The 22,556-nt window shown below is 39.4% G+C and overlaps 1 protein-coding gene across 1 annotated transcript in view; it reads right to left on the bottom strand.

The window, feature by feature from the left end:
* pcdh11 (protocadherin 11) overlaps positions 1-22,556 on the bottom strand; it is a 143,578-nt gene that overhangs the window by 81,364 nt on the left and 39,658 nt on the right. Inside the window, exon 7 of the mRNA XM_068326420.1 lies at positions 10,908-10,938. Within this exon, the coding sequence (XP_068182521.1) occupies positions 10,908-10,938 (31 nt within the window). The remainder of the gene's footprint in view (positions 1-10,907; positions 10,939-22,556) is intronic.

Genomic DNA, 22,556 nt, shown 5'->3' with positions numbered 1-22,556 from the left:
ACAGCGGACCGGCTCCCTGCAGCCACACTGATCACGTGACAGCGGACTGGCTCCCTGCAGCCACACTGACGCCTTGAATACATGAAGGAGTTCAGGAGGGAAACCAGGTCTGGTAGCCCAACAGCTACATGACCTCTGAATGTATGCTCACAAATTAAACGCGGTCTTGTGGTCTGTGTAATATTGTAAATTCTGTGATTGTATGACAGCAGATAGTAGATAATTTCTGCCCAGGATTAATAAAGTAAATTTATATACTTTATTAATCCCTGTAGGAAAATTATTAGTAGCACAGTATAGACCCCACTATTAGTTCTGGTGTTATGCATACAGGCCCGTAACACTCAGAGACACACAAGGGGCCTTCCTGCATTCAGTGACATCTCCCGCTGTCAGCTCACACTCAGAAGTGACCGCCAGTCTCTCACAGCGGAGGGGGGGGAGCGGGGGTGGGGGAGGGGCGGCGGCAGCTCCACACAGCAGGTCAGGACAGCAGAGTCAGGGGAGGCCAGACAGAGGAGCAACAGGGAGGGACAAGGATATTCCTAAACACGGTAAAAAGTAGTGCTGTCAGGCAATTACAAAAATAATCTCATTAATACCAGGATTTGTAATTAATCTAATAAATCACATTTAATCTCATGCCTGCTAAAGGCCCCCAAATAAAGAATTTGAATTCTAGGACATTACAAAATTGTAGCGCATGACTAATCAATAGAATACACCAAGAAGAGATCACGTGTACAACATTCCAAGCATGAAAACCCTCTCTCAAAAAAATCATCCCTGCAAGAGAGGGTTAATAAAGCCCTCTCTAACAACCAACAGCTGGACATCCTGAACCCCCACATCCTTCTCGTCAGTTACCTGTCATTTTATTGAAGACGATAAAATGGTGTCCTGCCTTCTGAATTGTTTTGAGTTCAGTGACAGACACACATCTGAGAACTTAGCAGAGGAACTGCTCAGAGTGGCAAAAGAGTGGAATGTTATAAACAAAGTAGGTGGTTGTGTTATTGACAATGCAGCGAACATAACCAAAGCAGTTAAAACCCTGAAATGAACCCAGCACAATTATGAAATGTCTTGCACACACAATTAACCTGATTGTGAGAGATGCTCTGAAGGTGATGAAGCCTGCTGTGGAGAAAGTCAATAGTGGAATATTTCCACAGGAGCACAACAGCCACACACAGGCTCAAAATAACACAACGACAGATGGACATGCCTGAGCTGAAGCTCAGAGAAGATTGTGTGATAAGGTGGAACTCCACCTTTCATATGATAAAACGGATTCTGGAGTCCAAGGATGCAGTCATCTCTAACCTAGCTGTTATCAATGTACCGGTCGATCCTCCGAGCCAAGAGGAATGGGAGGTACTGCAGGAGGCATGCACTGTTCTGGAGCAATTTGAGGAGGTCGCTGTGGAGATCAGTGCAGACAGGTGCAGTATACAAATGTTGTTACATTATTATTAGTATTATTACTAGTAGTAGTAATTGTTGTTGCATTACTGGAATAAAAGGCTGAGTAGACATGAAATAATTTTAATACACCTGCACATAAAACAAAGCGTAATATTAACACCCATTGTTTATTCTTTTTCAGCTATGCTACAGCCTCCAAAATGTTAATCCTGCGCAGGGTTCTGCAGAGAGTGACAGCTCAGAACCAGACCAGCGTAACCACAGCATGTGAAAGAGCTAGTAGAGGCTCCCTGTGCGTCCATGGACAGAAAGTTCCATAGAATGGAATATAACACTGTTCTGTCAGAAACCAACATTCTTTATCCAAGATTCAAGAAGCTGACCTTCAATGACACTAAAGCAGTTGATGAAGCTATTCAGAGAATAACTGCAGCAGCAGCAAGGTTCAACCAGCCAACTCCACTTCCAGGGGGCCAAGATGGAGCAGAGGATGAGCAAGAGGGGCCACAAGCATCTGCTGTTTGGAGATTCTTTGAAGAAAGAGCAAGTGAAGACACTACAAGAAGGAAGCCTTCAGCAGATGCAATACTGGAAGTGAGACCCTACCTTGAGGAGCCCCTTTGCCAGTTACGTGCAGATCCACTAAACTGGTGGGAAAACAAGGCTTCACTTTGCCCACACCTCACACACGTGATGACATGGAGACTGTGCATTGGTGCAACGTCATTTCCCTCCCAGAGAATTTTCTCCAAAACCGGGCAGATCATGACTGACAGAAGAAGCCGAATCAGTCCCTCAAAGCGGACACACATGGTGTTTCTGAATGCCAATCTTTACTAAACACATTATTTGGATGCTGATCTTTTTCTTTTGTTTTACATATTTTCATTTATATTTTGTTGTGTTGCGAGTTTTTAAGGGATTCTGTGTTGTTTGACTGTCGATTTGTTTTATATAAAATAAGTTTTAAGTTTAAATTCATTTAAAGTGCACTGTAGAGTGAAAAAATAAAGGCATACTTATATAATAAACATATATAAATAAAAAGTATAATGAGATTTTTACATTATTAATTCATTTGTACATAATTTTACATTATAATTTTATATTATTGGTATAATATATTGATGAAAAGCAACAAAAAAAAGAGCTGGAATTCCCATCACTTAAAGGGACAGTAAAGTTAATTTTAAGTGACATATATGTTATTCATCATTATGAAAAATAGAAGAACATTTTTTATATCTGTATCATCATCCGTTTGGTCAAAAAAAGCTTAAAATCTGCACTGCAGCAGCTTCCGCATTCAGTGGTCACGTGGGCGTCATACGTCACTGGGGCCAAACATAGCTTAGCAGCCATAAGAAACAATGCAATCCACATCGCGATTAACTCAAAAAATATCATGGTTACCTGCATGGTGAATGGTTGTGTCAACAGACTTGACACAACAGACGCGACTTTCGAATAAATTCACTGTGGAATGAATAACAACTAGAGTTGTTATTCATTCCACACAGTCCAATAGTAATAAATGCAGTTAGCTCAATGCTATCATAATATGTACAATCCCATTGACGGGCTAGCGCATTAGCATTTTTAGCGCGATACCTTCCCAGAAGGTATTCTAAAGAACGACAGGTCCTTGTCTTTGCGTCTTTTTGCTGTTCTGTTGACACAACTGTTCACTGCGCAGGTAATCATGATATTTTTGGAGTTAACCGCGACGTGGATTGTATTGTTTCTTATGGCCGCTAAGCTATGTTCGGCCCCAGTGACGCCCACGTGACCACTGAATGCGGAAGCTGCTGCAGTGCAGATTTTAAGCTTTTTTGACCAAACTGATGATGCTACACATTTAAAATTTATTTTTTCTTCTATTTTTCATTATGATGAATAGCATATATGTCATTTAAAATTAACTTTACTGTCCTTTAATAACTTTCATTTTCTGGCGCTGGTTGTGAGCTCTTATAAGTTGACACTAGTTTAACAAGTTAAGAAAGTTTTAAATATTGAAACAGAAAAATTATAACTTCTAACCATTAATGTACCTGCAGCGTTTGTCTGTCTCCCCATGTCCCCTCTCGCGTTACCCGACTGACTTTCTGTAACACCACTTTAGGGAGACAGATAGGCTGCGCGCGGTTCACAGATAGGCTGTGCACCTATTTATAATCAGGTCCTTTCGAAACTCCAAAAGATTGTCTCAGCAGATTAACCCAGGTGATGTGTCTCATGCTAATGACCCTCAATAGCATACAAAGGCTCGGTGAAACTAGCATTTCAACATTTTTGTTTATTTATCATCTATCCATCCATCTATCCATCCATTGGTCTGTGTCTGTTTCAACATTGTCTGCATTTTACATAAAACCACTGCGGAGGATTTATTATTAGACAACAGTTGTCCTGGCAACATTAACAATTATCGAGCAAATGAAGACCGGTCTGTGAAAATATTGTCTTAGATGAAACCGGTCAGTGGCGCAAAAAAGGTTGGGGACCGCTGCTCTAAAGCATAAGCAAGAGATCCATGTATTGTGGTTTTGGGGCGGCAGTTGCTCAGTGGTAAAGCAGGCGGTAGAGCGGGTCGTCCAATGTTCTGAGATGGGGGTTCAGATTCCCGCTCGTGCCCAAAAACACCCAAAGTGTGAGCTGATGGTAGGAGGTGTTAGCTCACGTCTGGAGCACTGCCGAGGTGCCTTTGAGCAAGGCGCCATCATCTTAGAAGTTGCGCATTGGATGCGCACCCCGACGGAGCTGGCCGCCACTCTACCTCCCTCTCACCTGCATGCCCAAAGGCCCCTTGTGTGTGTTACAGGCCTGTACACACTATTTAGATGCATGTAAATACTAACCTGTGTGTAGAGTGGAGTCTTAATTTCCCTTTGGGGATTAATACACTTAATAAAAACTTTTTTTTTTTAATTAAAATGAAAACCTTTGCATGAGAGTTCTAATGAAACATTCAACCAGCTATCCACCCATCTATCTATCATCTGCCCATTTACCTATAATCCATTCATCCATCCATGTATGTGTTTTAAAAATCATGATCATCATGCCCGGCAGTTAACAAAAGAAAGCGAGCCAACCTTAGCTTGTAGCTAGCTAAAAAGCTCTGAAGCACAGGCAATAGATCCATTTGAAGTTGTGGTTAAACATGTGCTGCAGAGGTTTATTGAAATATCCATCCATCCATCTGTCTATCTGTCTATCATTGTCATTTAACAATCATCAGCATGACCAGCAGTTAGCAATACAAGCTAATGCTAACGCTAGCTAACGTTAGTTAACATTAGCTAACATTAACATTTGCTTCAGAGTTGGATTAAACACAATGGCATAGAAAAACTATCAATGTACAAATGTCATCCATCCATTCATCCATCTTCTGTTTATCTATCATCCATCCATCTATCAATCCATCCATCCATTCATCCATCCATCCAATGATCATCAAGACCAGCAGTTAACAATAGAGTGCTAACACTAGCTTGTAGCTAGCTAACATAAAGCATAAACAAGAGATCCATGTATTGTGGTTAAAACATTTGCATGAGCGTTCTATTGAAATGTCCATCCATCCATCTGTTTATTTTTATGTCATTTAACTATCATCATTATGACCAGCAGTTAGCAATAAAAGCTAATACTAATGTTAGCTATTTCTAGCTAACGCTAACGCTAGCTAACGCTAACGCTAGCTAACGCTATTTAACGCTAACGCTAGCTAACGCTCGTTAGCTAGCGCTAGCATTAATGTTGGCATTAGCTAACATTATCTAACATTAACATTTGCTGTAGAGTTGGATTAAACACAATGGCATTGAAAAAATATGTCCATATATGCAGCTCAGCAGCACTTCCTGCTTTTCCTGCTCTGGCAGGAAGTTGGGATACACACTTCCTGGAGTGTGTGTGCGATGCAGTACCATTTTCTACCACCAGGGTGAAGATGCACACACACCTGTACCCAACTTTTGCTACCTTATGGGACATGTCAAAAAAAAGGCAGGGGGCATATCAGGAGTGTCCCCTGAGCCTTTTGCAATGAAAAACCTTGTGGGGCCCACCATTTTGGGGTGCCTAAGGTCTTTGGGCCCCACAACGTTGGTCTAATCCAGGTCTGAAATCACCCTAAGGTAATATAAGTTAGTTCACACACACACACACACACACACACACACACACACACGCACACATGCCCAATGGAAAACAGGAATGCTAATTATCTGAAACTTACAAATAATAGCTGGACCTTACCTTATGAGGACAAATGGGGACTGGTGAGTTAAGTGATGTCTTTGCTGACTGGTTCAGGTTCTACAAGAAAAACACATTATCAGAAACATGTTTTGAGTTTAGTGCTTCTCCCAGCATCTCTGCACTCTTGCTTTCCTGGACCATAGCCATCAGCATTCCTGCCATTTAGTTTAGGGGAGTTAAGCTTTGCTTCAAACTCATTTTTTAAATCTTAATCTTGATAATATCTACTCATGTTATCATGTTTATCTGTGTAAGAATGCATGTTGTGTTGTTTTTCTACTTTCCCCTTGTTTCCTTTCCTCCTAAAAGATTATAAATCCTTCTTTGTCAAAAGATTTTACTGAACATATGTTCAGACTTTTGCATATGCCTGGATGGATTTTTCTTATGTTAAATGATTATCACATTATTAATACAATAGTACATCCCTCAGATACAAGAAAACACCATTAAAAGCAGGCGGAAGGTAAGTCAACAAGCCAACAACAGATGGTCCCACTGCTTGTGATTATGCAAAGATCCAAAGAATTTGCATACTCACAATGCTGTCATGAAAATGGAAAATAAGGAGCTGACCTTAGTGAGAAACGGGAATAGCAATGGGTGAGACAAACCCAGCAGGGAGGTGGTTCGGCTCTGCTAACTTCTTTGGGAATCTACCAAGAGCTTACAGCCTGGGATGACTGTTGATTTTCAAGCAGGTGCTTTCATTTTTACCCTCATATCCAATTATGTGTCTGTGGTATGCCTGATGCTCCCTGACACTATTAATGGCTGCTTTATGCCATCACTGGGACAGATGAGACACTGAATTCTCAAAACTCTTAACATCTATATTTCATTGCACCGAAGACATACAGCTCACTGGCCAAGGCAACCAAGGGAGAGAAAAAAAGCAAGGCTTTCACTACATTAACACCATATCATGAAATATAAATGAATAAATGGGCCTTGCTGGGACGATGGAATTAGTAGACAAAATATACCCCACAGAGAAGGCTACAGTATATACCCATGATATCGTAATTGATGGACCAAATAAACATGCATTTTTAATTGTTTTTGAGACTTTCAATGCTGTGCATCTTATGCTATCTTTTGGGGATTATAGAATGACCTAAATTTTGAGTCTTCTTCTTCTCCTTTCGGCTTGTCCCTTCAGGTGTCTCCACAGCGAAGCAGTTGCCTCCATCCATCTCTGTCTTCTGCATCCTCTTTCACACTGCATCCTCTTTCACACTAACCACCGTCATGTCCTCTTTCACTACATTCATAAACCTCCTCTTCGGTCTTCCTCTAGGCCTCCTGCCTGGCAGTTTGAAACTCAGTATCCTTCTACCAGTATCTTCATTATCTCTCCTCTAGACATGTCCAAACCATCTCAGTCTGGCCTCTCTAATTTTATCTCTAAATCCTCTAACATGTGCTGTCCCTCTGATGTACTCATTCCTGAACCTATCCATCCTGGTCACTCCAAATGAGAACCTCAGCATCTTCATCCCTGCTACGTCCAGCTCTGTCTCCTGTCTTTTCCTCAGTGACAGTGTCTCTAGACCAAACAACGTCGCTGGTCTCACCACAGTTTTGTACACCTTTCCTTTCATTTTAGCTGAAACACACCTGACACTATTCTCCTACCGCTCCAGCCTGCCTGTACACGCTTCTTCACCTCTTTTCCACACCCTACATTGCTTTGGACTGTTGACCCTAAGTACTTAAAATCCTCCACCTTCTTGATCTCTTCTCCCTGTAACTTCACTCTTCCACTTGGGTTCCTCTCATTCACACACATGTACTCTGTCTTATTAAGGCTAACCTTCATTCCTCTCCTTTCCAGGACAAACTTCCACCTCTCTCACTTGTCCTCCACCTGTTCCCTGGTGTCACTACAGATCACAATGTCCTCTGCAAACATCATAGTCCATGGAGATTCCTGTCTAACCTCGTCTGTCAGCCTGTCCATCAACATAGCGAACAAGAATGAGCTCAGAGCTGATCCCTGATGCGGTCCCACCTCCACCTTGAACTCCTCTGTCACACCTATGGCACATCTCACCACTGTCTTACAGTCATCATACATGTCCTACACCACTCTGACATACTTCTCTGCCATTCCAGACTTCCTCATACAATACCACAGTTCCTCTCTGGGCACCCTGTCATAAGCTTTCTCCAGATCTACAAAAACAAAATGCAGCTTCCTCTGGCCTTTTCTGTACTTCTCTATCAACATCCTCAAAGCAAATACTGCATCTGTATTACTCATTTTTGGCATGGAACCATAGCACTGCTCACAAATGCTCACTTTTGCCCTTAGTCTAGCTTCAAATACTTTTTCCCATAACTTCATTGTATGGCTCATCAGCTGTATTCCTCTGTAGTTGGTACAAATCTGAACATCTCCCTTGTTCTTAAAAATGGGCACCAGCACACTTCTCCATTCCTCAGGCATCTTCTCACTACCTAAGATCCTGTTGAACAACCCAGTCAGAAACTCTACTGCCACCTCTCCTAGATACTTCCATACCTCCACAGGTATATCATCATGACCGAGTGCCTTTCCACTCTTCATCTTCTTCAATGCCCTCCTCACTTCATCCCGACTAATCTTTGCTACTTCCTAGTCCACAACAGCCAGCTCCTCTAGTCTTTGTTCTCTCTCATTTTCCTCGTTCATCAACTCTTCAAAGTACTCTTTCTATCTTCCCATCCCACTTCCGGCACCTGTCAATACACTTCCATCCCTATCCTTAATCACCCTAACCTGCTGCACATTCTTCCCATCTCTGTCTCTTTGTCTTGCCAACCTGTATAGATAATTCTCTCCCTCCTTATTATCCAACCGAGCATACAAGTCATCATAAGCCCCTTGTTTGGCCTTTTCTACCTCTATTTCACCTTACGCTGCATCTCCCTGTACTCCTGTCTACTCTCCTCAGTCCTCTCAGTGTCTCACTTCTTCTTAGCTAACCTCTTTCTCTTTAAACACTACTGTACCTTCTCTTTCCATCACCACGTCTCCTTACCTTATTTTCCTTCCAGATTACACACTAAGTACTCTCCTACCCATCTCCCTGATCACATTAGCTTTAGTTGTCCAGTCATCTGGAAGCGTCTCCTGACCACCCAGAGCCTGTCTTAACCCCTTCCTAAAAGTCATGCAACACTCTTCCTTTTCCAGCTTCCACCATTTCGTCTTTGGCTCTGCCTTTGCCCTCTTCATCTTTCTCACCACCAGAGTCATCCTACACACCACCATCCTGTTTGGCTACACTCTTGCCTACCACTACTTTGCAGTCACTGATCTCCTTCAGATTGCACCGTCTACACAAGATGTATTCTACCCGTGTGCTCCTACCTCCCCTCTTATAGGTCACCCTATGTTCCTGCCTCTTCTGGAAGAAAATATTGACTATAGCCTTTTCCATCATTTTTGCAAAGTCAGCCACCATTTGTACTTCTGCATTCCTCTCCTAGATACTAAACCTTCCCATCACCTCCTAATCACCTCAGTTTCTTGCACTAACATGTCCATTGAAGTCTGCACCGATGACAACTCTCTCACTTCTATGTATGCTTTGCATCACTTCATCAAAGTCCAGCCAGAATTTCTCCTTCTCCTCCAGCTCACATCCTACTTGTGGAGCATAATCACTAACAACATTGAATATCACACCTTCAACTTCTAGCTTAAGACTCATCACTCTATCTAACACTGTTTTTACCTCCATGACATTCGTAACAAAGTCCCCCTTCAAGATAACTCCTACTCCTACTTTCTCTTCTTATCTACACTCTGCTCCTAATCTTCTAACCTTGCTACTTTTCCACCTGGTCTCCTGGACACATAGTTTGTCTACCTTCCTTCTTTGCATCATGTCAACCAACTTTCCACCTTATCCTGTCATAGTTCCAGCATTCAACGTCCCTACTCTCAGTCCTATACTCTTGGCATTCCTCTTCTGTCTACTTAGAAAGACACTTTCCTCCTCTCCTTCTTCGACCAACAGTAGTTCCGTTTCCACCGGCACCCTGTAGGTGAACAGCACCGATGAAGGTTGTTGTTAACTGGGGCCTTGACCAATCCAGTATGGAAGTCATAGATTTGATTTGCATATTTGAATTGGCAAAGGGTTTACGTCGGATGCCCTTCCTGACACAATGACCTAGACTTGAAGTAATGGTTTCAATTGAGATTTATACTGCATATTATTAATTGCAAAAAATACAGCACTGGATGAAAACAAAGGAGAATTAAAAGAATTCTATTATGAGCTTCAGATTTTAAAACATTCTGCCCTGTACTGTACTTGGCTATTCAAGAGCAATGAAAAATACAAAGCTTAAAAAATACCATCAAATTTCCATTTTAGCTGAACTCATCTTGATAACTTGCAAATGTGGTACATAGTTAGAGATGCTAATGAAAAATCCAAAAGTTCCAAGTTCTCTATGAGACTGATTATTTTCGGGAGATTATTATATTAATTTTATTTCATGAACAAAAGTGAAAATCCATTTAAATATCATCCATCCATCATCCATCCATCATTCCATCCATCCATCCATACATACATACATACCTACGTACATACATCTTCGATCACTTAATCCAAAGCCCGGTCACCTATGGCCACTTAAATTTGAATTTAAACAAAAAAAGGAAAAAAAAAACAAAAAACTGATGTGTTCATAAATATATTTATAACATGTTGCCAACTGGCTTTCTTATATTAGCTGTTCCACAGATAAGCTTGATAATGACCATAGATAATGTAAATCCCTGTCCTTTTGTTGGACACACATGCACACATTTCCTCAGGCTCTAATCACTGTTGTTTTAAACAGCATATCTAAAAGTTATTGCCATTGTTTTTTTCATTTCAATTTCACTATTTATTTGAGCAGCACAAAATAAAATATCACATTTGCATCATGTTCCTTTGTCACTCTTCAGCGTACAACCCACACGTGTGAAATGTAATTATTAATCATAGCTATTTCATCAACAGGGAAATGCAGCTTTGTGAGCAATAATTCATATTCCATGCCTTTAGAAGAAATGCAAATGTAATGATGATCATGTAATAAGGTGAGGAATTATAAATAATAAAATATGAATGGGGGAAAACAATATTTTATCAATTAATCTTTGGTCTGGCACATTATGTATTTGATAGGGAAATACTATTGACAAGGTTTGGAACAGGGGGCATTGGATTACACCATATATTGATGCTTTTGTCTTATTGCTCTGGGTGCTTATTGTAATTTGATATGGCCGAGCAAACTCACTGCTATGACATATAATAGAATTTATTTTCTCGGGAAATTCAAGATAAGAGAGGCAAGAGTTATTATGCTGTATTTTCTTTCTGATTTTTCTTTCTGATCCAGTATGGATCTTATATGTTATGTAATGGGTTTGTTTTCAATATAATTTTTAGACTCAGTTTTAAACCAATCCAACACAATGTCACAAAGTCTCATTCATGTAATGCATACTACATATACATAAATGATTCGACAGTGCAAAATATCATAAACCAAGCAGCATTTCAAGCTGTCTTGCTTGCATAACTTGCTCTATTTGTATGTTCCAGTCATAGTAGTCTGGTCACATTCAGCAAGCCAAATTCCCCAGGCCTCATGAAAAAGGAAGAGCACTATTCAACGCTGATTGGACAGAGACTTTTGGCACATTTGTGTTCCAGTCCCATCAGCTCACCCCCCATGCTCCAATGTACACAAGGAGGCTTTATGCTGTCTTCTTCACCAGCTAACTCACCACGCTGCATTTAGTGAAATGCATTTCCAGTAGCCAGTTACTGCTTTCTCACTTGTTTGCCCCCCCCCCCCATTGTTCCCCCCTCCCCCGAATAAAAATGTTCTTCTCTCACTAGGATTAAAGGAGCAATGTAGTTCAAGGATTATCGAATGCCTTTGATCATGTGACTGCCATGTTTTGAGCTGCAGCACATAGAACCAAATATATTCTCTTTTTCATGCTTTCTGTCTCTATCGCTCTCCATGGATTTCTCTTTGCTTGATGCATTTCTGCAGTGTGAGAGGACCTCTTGACAGGCAGCTTAACTAGAAAGTAACAAATGTAAAACACAAGTACTGTGAAAGATAAAACTGCCTTCATGATAAATCTCATTCTAGTTTCATAACAAAGTAAGAATAAGACACATATTTATGCTATTTTCATAGAAATATCAACATAGACAGATAATATACTTTACTTTCTCTATACTATGCTATATACTATACTTTTATCCTTTACAATATGTAAAGTGACCATATATGATTTGTCTTTGTAAACGGAGTGTAGAGACTGAGAATGCCTTGACCCCCAAACTGCACCCCGCTGCTGTTCATTAGCAATTTCTGAACCCTGGGCAACTTTATAGTCTATCAGCTGCTTTATTATTATTTGGCGACTGACTTGGATATGCAATCAAAGGGATATGCAATATGTGGCACACTTGCATCGCAAAGCAATGTCTTTTGCATGATGCCCAGAATAAAACTCTGTAACTGTGAGCCAGGGGATCTGTGGCTCAAATTTTGTCAACAAGCCTCAAAAATATTCTCTATCCCAACTGTGCAGTCACCCCGATTAATGTATTTGCCAAGAAAAAAACACAGGACATATAAAAACAATTATTTTGAACAGGCGTCAAGCAACACAACATGTGAACGTGAATGGCACTTGAATCCTGAATCATTATAAGGCATGGTTTAGGGTAAAAGAGCCTATCAGGAATGATTGAATATCATTTTAATGGGTAAAAACCTACAAGGTTTTCATACTGCCTACCTGCCATCTTATTAAATAGACCATGTCAGTCAAGCTGACGAATACACAAAAACAACATGCAGACAGGCTGACAAGACGTAAGCATGCTGCCTTCCATCTTATTCCCAGCTTGGCATGTTTATCTAGTCCTCCATGTGAGCTTAGTGCAGTACTGCGTGCATGCATACAAAATGATGAAGGTTCAAAAACTAATGCCTTGAGGAAGCTGCACATATAGTACAAGCTCTTTGAAATAGTGCCAGGGCGGGCCTCATTTGCAAAACAATTTGACAAGAAAAGTAAAATACGATACTATTTCAAACCAAATACGGGAGACTGGTACAGTGGTGCTCTGTGTGGGAATTGAAGAGGGTTATATTCAATGTCTTATGTGTGTTCTTCTGACATGGCTTATTTGCAGACCTAGAATTGCACCAGTGCAATGTCATGATTGGTTTGGCAAGGAACAAGTGCTTAATTTACATGAGAGGGAGTCCTTGAGGCATTGAGGAGTTTGCCTTTGACCAAGGTGCCAACAACCCTGCAGTAAAACATTCCAATTACAACTTACAAAGCTGCTGTGTTTGGAATAAACTTCCTCATAGTACAACAGGAGCACATACAAGTAAATAGGTGTCTCTAAAATGGACATGACCTTTTTTTTTTTTTTCTTTTTTTTTTTTTTGCAATTCAACAATATTTTTTACAGTTTGATTATAACTGGAAACGGCAGGAAAGAAACTTTTAAAACATTTTTGAAACAATTGAACAATCAACATGTAGTGACTGGGCATTCCCCTTGAAACCTACAACTAGAATCAAGCTTAAAGGGACAGTAAACTCAATTTTAAGTGACATACCTGTATATGTTATTCATCATTACGCAAAATAGAAGAAAACATAAATTTTATTCGTGTAGCATCATCCCTTTGGTCAGAAAACCTTTAAATCTGCGCTGCAGCAGCTTTCGCATCCAGTGGTCACATGGGCGTCATACCTCAATGGCGACATACTTAGCTTGGAAGCCATAGAACACAATATGATCAACGAAGCGATAAACCTGGTAAATATCATGGTTTCCAGCGAGGTGAACGGTTGTGCCGACACAACAGGACGAAAACACAAAGACAATGACCTATACTTCTTTAGAACACCTTCTGGGAAGCTAGGAAGGAAATGGAGAGCACCAATAAACCGGGTCAAAATGACCAAGGATCTGTCATGAGCACTTGACCTCAGAGGATTTCCAAAAATATTTTAAGTAAGATCATTATCGGACAACCCATAGTATTTATTCTGAATTCCAAAGGTTTAGTGTAAAATTAATTAATGCCTGGAGCTAGTGGAAGTATTGTATAAATGTTTTTATGAATAGATTATCGTGCGATTATGACACTCACAAAAAGTAAACGATATCAAAAGTGATAAACACGATCATTTTACTGAGAAGATCTATGACACTGAAATAAAACATACAAAAACAGCCTTTCAGGCCCTGATCCTTATACATTCGTAAATACAAGACATATTAATATAAACTAGAGTTGATATTAATTCCACACAGTCCACCAGTAACGAATGATGGCTAGCTCAGTGCAAACATAATGTGGAAAATCCCATTGATGGGCTAGCGCATTAGCATCGGTAGCGCGATTAACTTTTTCATACACACAGTAAACCAAAACGGGACATTATAACTAGTTGGATATCTCTGTCAGAATGTGATGTAAACTGAGCCACCTGGGATGAGTCAAAGATGTCCAAACTCATCATCAGTATCTGATGATGATGACATGATTTAAGGCGATATCCTGATAAATAATAGTGAAAATGTTGGCCTGTTATGTTGTCTCTTGCTTTATCTGCATTGATATGGATTCACCCAGATGTCTACGATTGCGTCACTTTCGCTGTCATGGCGCGTTCCATAACTTACGATACATTTTGTTTTTTCTAAGTCCCCATTGCTCATAAAAAAATAAAAATGCCACCAAGCCTTTTTTTCACTTATATACTTCAAATACAGACCTGTTTCATTTTGACTTTACTGTCCCTTTAAAACATTCTCTGCCCTTAAACTGTCATTTCAGTACAGCAAGATCTGCACTACCTCATCCGCACTACCACCTCCAACCAAATCTTCCCATTGTGAGTTCCTTACATTAAGTGCTTCTCCTCACCATCACCAGTGTCTCGGCTCCAGTGGAAGCCTCCTTCATATTATAGCAACGCCTAATTATAGAATATACTTTTTAACATTACTTACACTGTCCTCTTTCCAGTTCCCCCCGATTAATACAGCCACAGAAATTCTATTCTACTAGAATCAGTCATAATTCTGCAGTCTTCATTTAGTGGAAGTTTAAACTCTTATTTTATATTATATTTGAGTCAACCGTGTTTCATTTTCAGTGTTTTTGTTTATTTTTTTTTATGCAGATCCGTAATACAAGAGAACAAAATTTCAACGCTGACAGTTTGACCAGTGGTCCAGATCTTGCCTTTATCATGCGCATGACAATGAAAAAAATTCTGTATCAATAATTAATGACTAGAAATAATTTTGCCCTGATCATTTTTATTAATTTATTATTTCTGATTATTATTTATTTAATATTTCTGTAATTGCCTCAAATGTGTTATTTCCTATTTAATAAGGAGAAAATTAGGTGATTTATAATTGCATGTGCTGTACATGTGCATGTGTGAAATATGTGATTAGTGCAGTAATGACATAGTTCAAAACATGAGCTCACAGGAAAACACCACAAAAACCAGTGTTGCCCAGTTACATTGGAGAGGAGGGGCAGAGTGATGCAAAGGCCACAAGCTCTCTAATCTAGTATTATGTTGGATGACTTTTTGAGATAAATACTTTGGCATCGTCTCGATGAGTGAGCCTTGCCTTATTTAAGTGTCTTTGGGATCTGGATGAATCCACATGGCGGGAGTCAGACTCATATACTTGACCATACAATGTGGCAAGCTTGTCACAACCCCGAATGCATTTCTCTCATCAAAGTGTGTTTCTTGGCCTGCTCTCGTCACTCTCTCCCTCTAACCAATTTGTCATTCTAAGCCTAGCTTCACTGCTGCCAGCGACTAGATGATAGCAGTGGGCCTCTCTGATCCAGGCAGTGGCGAGGGAGCAGGCCAAGTGTTACGCGAGCCACTCTGGGACACCAAGCAGGCGCTTCTGCCGGCTGATGCACGTCTCCACGGCCGAGAGGAACCGGCTTTGAAACTGCTTTCAATTCGACACAGAATGGAGCTCATCTACTTTGTGAGGACATTTGCTTTGTGTTTGTGCACTGCATTTGTGCTTGTTTGTGTGTTTTGTGTGCAAGAGCTCACAATCACGCATGTGTGTATGTCAGAGAGATTAAGAGACATCCATGTGTGTGTGTTTACATTCATGTGTGAGTGATTGTGCATGATTGAATATATCCTTGTGTGACTGCACAAGATTGTGTGAAGCAGCTTTTTCATATAAAGGCATAATTATCTTGAAATGACTCTGAGCCTTTTCACCCCCTTTTTTAGTTCACAATCGTAGCATGTCCCATGTTCAGATGACCTGCTACCTCTCCAGTGATTTGTTTTCAGAGTCACTATTTTCCTTCATTGGCTGTGGCTCTGCTCATGAACAAGAGGCCACAACATATTTTCATTGTCACTTCATTATTCCTGCTTTACAGAACTGTTAATACCCTCATCCAAATGCTTGGATGCTACTATGCAGTTAAGCATCAGCAACTGTCAACCAATTTACTGCTACAGTTCTATTAGATGAGTCATGGCATTATGTGTACTCAACATTACACAAGCTGCACATTGTTATTGACCAAATCTCACAGTGATTTATTTAGATGAATATTAAAAAAAAAATCTGATTCAGGCAAATTATAAACTGTGTGTGCATTTTCATTTCACTGCCTTTTTGAGAGGTGATATATGATAAGCTTCAGACCAGCTATAATTTAGGTGATACAAATCAGTGCTTTTAAAAAAAATTAAACAGTTTAACCTTTGAAAGTATATTTCTAAAATGTGTGAAAAGATGATGAGATGATCTGTTTGTCTACTCCCTTCTCAGCAAAGCACTGATCACTGACCTTTTAGACCTTTATGTATTTAGTTGCAGTCTTTTGCAACCGTGTCTAGGATTAAACTATGCATAGCTAATGCAATTGCACAGGATATATTTATCTTTAGCGCATTGATGATCACCCATTATTCTGCACCCACCCATTAGCTCTCTGAAAATAGACCCCTTCATTGTTTTGCATGAGAACTGAGACATGAAGTAGCTTGGTGGGTTCCTAGCTCAAGCTCTCTCTTTTGACCCATCTAACAAAACAACACCAACCTTTGGTCTGCAGTGTGATTCAGTATTTGATTGTGAATGAATCTAGAATCAGGTTTCTTTCTATGGCCACAGTTAACGTGCGTGTGGCTGTGACTAAGTACTGATGGCCGAGAGATGTGTGTGAAAGGCCAGAGCTCAATCAACACAGTTCTGAACCATTCCTCCATGGTATTGGTTGTCAGATGTGTGTTCTATACTATTAGAAGGCAGAGGGGCCTGAACCAACCCCCATATTCTGGGGAGTTGCTGCCACACAAGAACAAGAACATGGAGGTAGAACATGGTTTCACTATACCAAAAAAAAAAAAAAAAATCACAGACAGAGCTGCAATGCAAGCAGAAATAATCTCATTGGTTTTCGTAAAACCCCAGTGGAAATTTTTTTATGGTCTGAAACCTGATGTCAAAGCCAGGGGGTGAGCCAATATGTAAGTAATTTAGGAATCCCATTGCACCTTCTGAGAAAAGGAATGCAATTAAATCAGTTTAAGATTCCCAATGCACCTCCTGAGTAAAAGAAAGCAATTAATTCATGTTTAAGACAAGTTACCTGTGTTAGGTAGATGGAATGGTCGTAAATAACTGAAATTAATTTGTATTTATTTTGCTCAGGACATTCTACTAAATCAGTCATCCTTTGTTCTGACAAACTTAAGTTATCTGGCCCTTATTCAGTATATATTATTTTATACAAGAGCACTAAGCAAGTCTGCAGTCATTATGAGTGTGGATATTTCTCTAAAGGTAAAAAAAATCCTAACATGCTGGGCATAGCTAAATCATTACTTTTGAACCATAAGGCATATTATTCCTGCAGAGACCCTGTTGTATTTTGCTCTTGTTATTATTTTGTGGTTTGCTCTGCATATACAACTTTGAGTAGTGGGATTGTAAAAGTGCACACTGTGTGACATCCAAATGTAGACATAAAACATAGGGACCAGTGTTTTCTGTGTAGCTCTGCCCTGCTCTTTTTTAAAGTGATTCAGGTCTGTTTCATGTCTCCTTTTTCACACAAAATATCCAGCATGTGGTATTTGCAGTATTTTGAGGTGTGCCTTCATGAGCCTTCATGATCAAATCTGAAAATAATATTTCAGTTCTTTGATTTGTTGCCTTTCTTGTCATTACTGCAGTTCCCTCAATTCAGTCACTTTTCAGAATGCTCCCCCATTACTTTTTCAAGCTGGAGACAAGAGGCCAACCTGCCATTAAATCCTATTCATTGCTTAAGATGAATATGTTTCGCATTTGCTCTGTAATTTGAATCTATTTGAAAATGCAAAGGATTCTGTCTTGGCTCATGTTACCCATCCAGTAAGTTTAATAAAAAGGGGCAGAGTTGTTTTTATGTACTGTAATTCTACTGTCAACAGGCAAACAAAAGGGGTTGTGAGAAATAACCTCTTTGATTCCGGTAATCATTGCCTCTTTATGAACTTTTATCAAGGGTAAAGTATCTTCTTTTATGATTACACACGTCTAATCCTAATCTAATATGACCCTCAATTGTTTAAATGAGAGTAAAATTATTTTACTCATCACATTAGTATTTAAAAGTGGATGGCTCATACCAGCCTTCAAAACTCAGCAGAAAATAACAAATTTGATTTAAGTCTTCATAAATATTTACTGACTCATTCAAAGTGCATAATTTACATTTAGAAAATGCACCATGCAACTCAAGTGTACACAGATATCTAAATACATACATGCAGATAATGGCGGTTAAAATATTTTTGGGCATCATTTATCCTTGACAGAAACAAACACTCTCTGAATACTGTTCAATACTGATGTTGCCACATTAAAGAGCACTACAATGGCGATTTTCAAATTCTGAAAATATTTCTTTAAAAAAAAAAAAAGGTTCAACTATACCTTTGTTGAACTTTGATATTTGATTATGGTAGCACAACTATTATATCTCCTTGTGTTGCACAAGGGCATGCTAGGATTTTTTAATTGGAAAAGTAAAGCCAATGTACCATTAGTAAGAATGAAATACTGTGTTAAACATTGATCTGTCTCTTATTGTGCTTCCGTATTAATAGGAATGTAACCCCACAGAGGACACACTCCATACTTCATCCAACACTTCAAAAATATATCATTATCAAAATTACAAGCTTTGAATACATGCTCTCTTTCTAAGAGAGCATGAACCAGGTCATTTTGTTTGAATGCCAAACAGATCTGTCATTCCTCAAAACACTTATTAGAGTTATCAAAGACAAAGAGAGAGGTCATGACCACAGATGGGGACAAATATTTGTGTCTCTCACTCCGCATTACCAGAATCTTTGGAAAGAGCTTATAAATTTGGACAGAGGCGAAGGAAGGCTTTATCAGCATCAACACAGAGACACATATTAAGGGATCAGAACCCCGAAGGTCGATTGTGGCTGTGGGCAGAGCTTTGTCATGGTGTCCCCTCTGTTTATACGGCAGTAATGCCAAGACACAGATGTGAAAACAAGCAGTGATACCAATTTTGTGTATATTTTAGAAAATCGTTGTAACTGTAATGTATAACAGACACGAGTAAATGTAATTACTCTATATCTATCTATGTATCTATGTATCTATGTATCTATCTATCATCCATCCATCCATCCATCCATCCATCCATCCATCCATCTATCTATCTATCTGTCTATCTGTATGTATCCATAGGCCTCTTATCACATGTGCATAGTGATAAAAGTATAGAATAAGAAAGAGTTTTAAAAAAAAATATGATACTTAAAATAAAAATATTTCCTTAATTTTCTTCAGTCATCTGTGAAAAAGGTGTTCATATTGTAAAAAAAAAATCTATCTGGTTAACCTTTACAAAGTTGTGCCTGGAACAAGAGTTGCATTCTGCTACTGGACCTTATTTTAAGGCTTAAATATCAAATACTATACTCAGACAACTAAAAGAGGCTCAATGCCCTTCTTCAGAGTGAAAATTTCTTGTCAGGATCCATTTTTGTTTTTCAGAATCTCAGAAGTTTTTTTAACACTATATTGTCATTACCTTGTATTTTTTTCTGGGTAACTCACCGGTTGAGATAATTCCTTAATCCCTGATGAGATGATGATGATGATAGTAATAATAATAATAATAATAATAATAAAAATAAAAATAAAAATAAAAATAAAAATAATAATAATAATAATAATAATAATAATAATGACTTCTTTTTTTCCAGATAGAACCATCTTCAGAGCTCAATGAAAGGTTCTATTTGAGCAAAAATGCAGTGGGAAGTTATTTAAAATGCATCCCAATTAAAGTGAGGCACACTACACTATCCTCCGCATCATGCTAATCCTTCTAATACAGATGTAGCTATTGTAGTACTTTTTTTTGTTTCCTTGTCTTTGTTGCATCCATTTTTTATTATTTCTACAATGCTACATTATTCCCAAGCATTTCCACAGAAAATGGTTTTTATGGTCTTTTTTCACACACCACTAAGTTATTTTACCTGCCAGTGTAGAAGCACAAGATTTTAGTTTCAGCACCAAGTTTACAGCATTTTTTGGGGAAAAGGCAAAAGTATGGCTGCAACATCTGCTGCAGTGCTACTGTTGAATAAATGCAACACAGATAAAAGATAATGAGTGACTTTCTACTCTTGAACTTCTCTGGAGTCTCAACAACACAAACCCATGCGCAGGTGTTCGCACAGAGAAATGTATCCACATATGCAAATCACAGGCAAACACACATCTGAGGACATGCTGCGCAGTGTTTTCCTTTCTAATGCAAAAGTCAAGCAATTTGAGAAACAGATGGAATTATTTCTGACCGTAAAAAATGTTCATGACCACAATTAATGTCGGTGAATAATCCTAATGAATGCTACACCATTTGCATGATTGCCATCTTGCTATCTGGAAACCGACTCATGGAAAAGTTAATTGTCATGTTAATCTTTCAAGGAGAGATGAGCAACATCACATATATGGGTTATGACAAGCTTTGCATAGTATATTACATATTTATTTCGATTTGATTTTCCATTTTTGTTTTCTGTTTCTTTTTGTCTAAAAATCCAATACAGTTTCTCTCAGCGTGAAGCAGCTTCAAAGCCCTGCTTCATAGTCGGACGGGTCGATCCTCTCACCCACCTCCTGGTTGTTTAAGAGAGCAAAAGCAAAGCAGCACAGTTTTTTAAAGATACAGATCCACCCCAAGATGAAAATGGGGGTAGCTGCCCAGCAAAATACTCCCTCCATCTCCACGCATTTCTTTTTCTACTACTAACTCTCCTCACCTTGAACTCTAACATTACCTCCCTTCCCCCTTATTACCTACCCTCCTCCATAGACCTTATTATAGCAAGATGCTTCTCTCTTTCTCTACACACCTCTGTATGGTACACTTTATCTGGACTTGTTTCTCAAACACTCACCGTCTACATTCCTATACTGTATTTTACATTTTTCTTTCTTGGCAACTTTAGCTGTTTTCTTTCTTCACCCAGCACTCCATCCTAAGTGTCCTGTGCCTCCCCTCTATCTTTTCTGCAATTCAATCCCTTTCTTTCCATCTCCTTTTGGCCTCACTCTCAATGTAAATTGATTGATGCCAAGTCTGGGCTATGGGCCATCCCTCCTACCACACATGCAGGGACATCACACTGAACGCAGAGGGGATGCCATTACCTCAGAAAGGCAGCAGAAGTGGAGGGAGCATGGGAGATTTGGCAGACAACTTGTGCCCACCCCATGTCTAAGGGGAAGAAGCCTTTGGAGGTCCTTGGTGGGGAGCATGAATTGGTACACTGGAGTGCTCATTATGGCTCTGCAGAGACGGTCCTGCAGGGCATCCTCTGCGTGGCTGTGGAGCTCATTATACGAAGTGGCCATAGAGCTCAAGGTATCCAGAGGCAGCAGGTCTCTGTGCTGAGATAAGAATGGGGAGGGCTGCCCAGATTACCCCTAATCAGAGACACCTGTAGACAGTCAGAACCTCCCCCTTCATTGTATTTTGTAAAACCCTCACCCCTCCCAATGTGCAGGCTTCTCGCTGCTGTAATTATTGCAATTGCTTCACTTGACTTTCTTTCGTGAGCATAGAGTTGCACAGCTTGTCTTCTAATGAGAAACCCAAGCTATGATCCAGAGGTGCTATTTATTTATTTATTTATTTAATTATTTATTCAACACAGCATGTATACTGTCAATTATTTAAATTTGTGTGATTTTAGCATGCTACGTGCCGCAAACCTCTCCCTGCTGTGCTCTATTGGCATTCGACTCACGCTCACCATTATTGTAGATGGAGGCTAATTAACTTGTAATGTGACCAAACTGAAAGGATGTGATTCAAATCTACTATTGTACTTGAAATGGGAGGAGACACATGTAATTATGCATTTAGTTTTCAGTGTTGTGTCTTACAGAATCCAAACATGAATGGTTGAGAAGATGCCCAAAAACAACATTGTTCTTTTGATTCAGTGTCGTTCAGGTATAGAGAAAATGTATTGATCATATTTTTTGAATTAGTTGCAGTAGAACCCAGGTTATAACACAACCCAAGAATAACCTACTGTATAACTATACAGTAAACCTATAACATTTCTGTTTTTTGGTCAGTATGATGTATGGAAAAATAATTTTGGAAATAATCTCACTCAAAGAGCATGTTTTGTTCCTCCACCTGTAATTTTGTGTACAGGTAGTGCT

This window comes from Antennarius striatus, chromosome 10 (assembly GCF_040054535.1).
Source record: "Antennarius striatus isolate MH-2024 chromosome 10, ASM4005453v1, whole genome shotgun sequence".
NCBI classification, from domain to species: domain Eukaryota; kingdom Metazoa; phylum Chordata; class Actinopteri; order Lophiiformes; family Antennariidae; genus Antennarius; species Antennarius striatus.
Note: the sequence above shows the minus strand (reverse complement) of the source record. Positions and strands in the feature narration are given on the sequence as shown.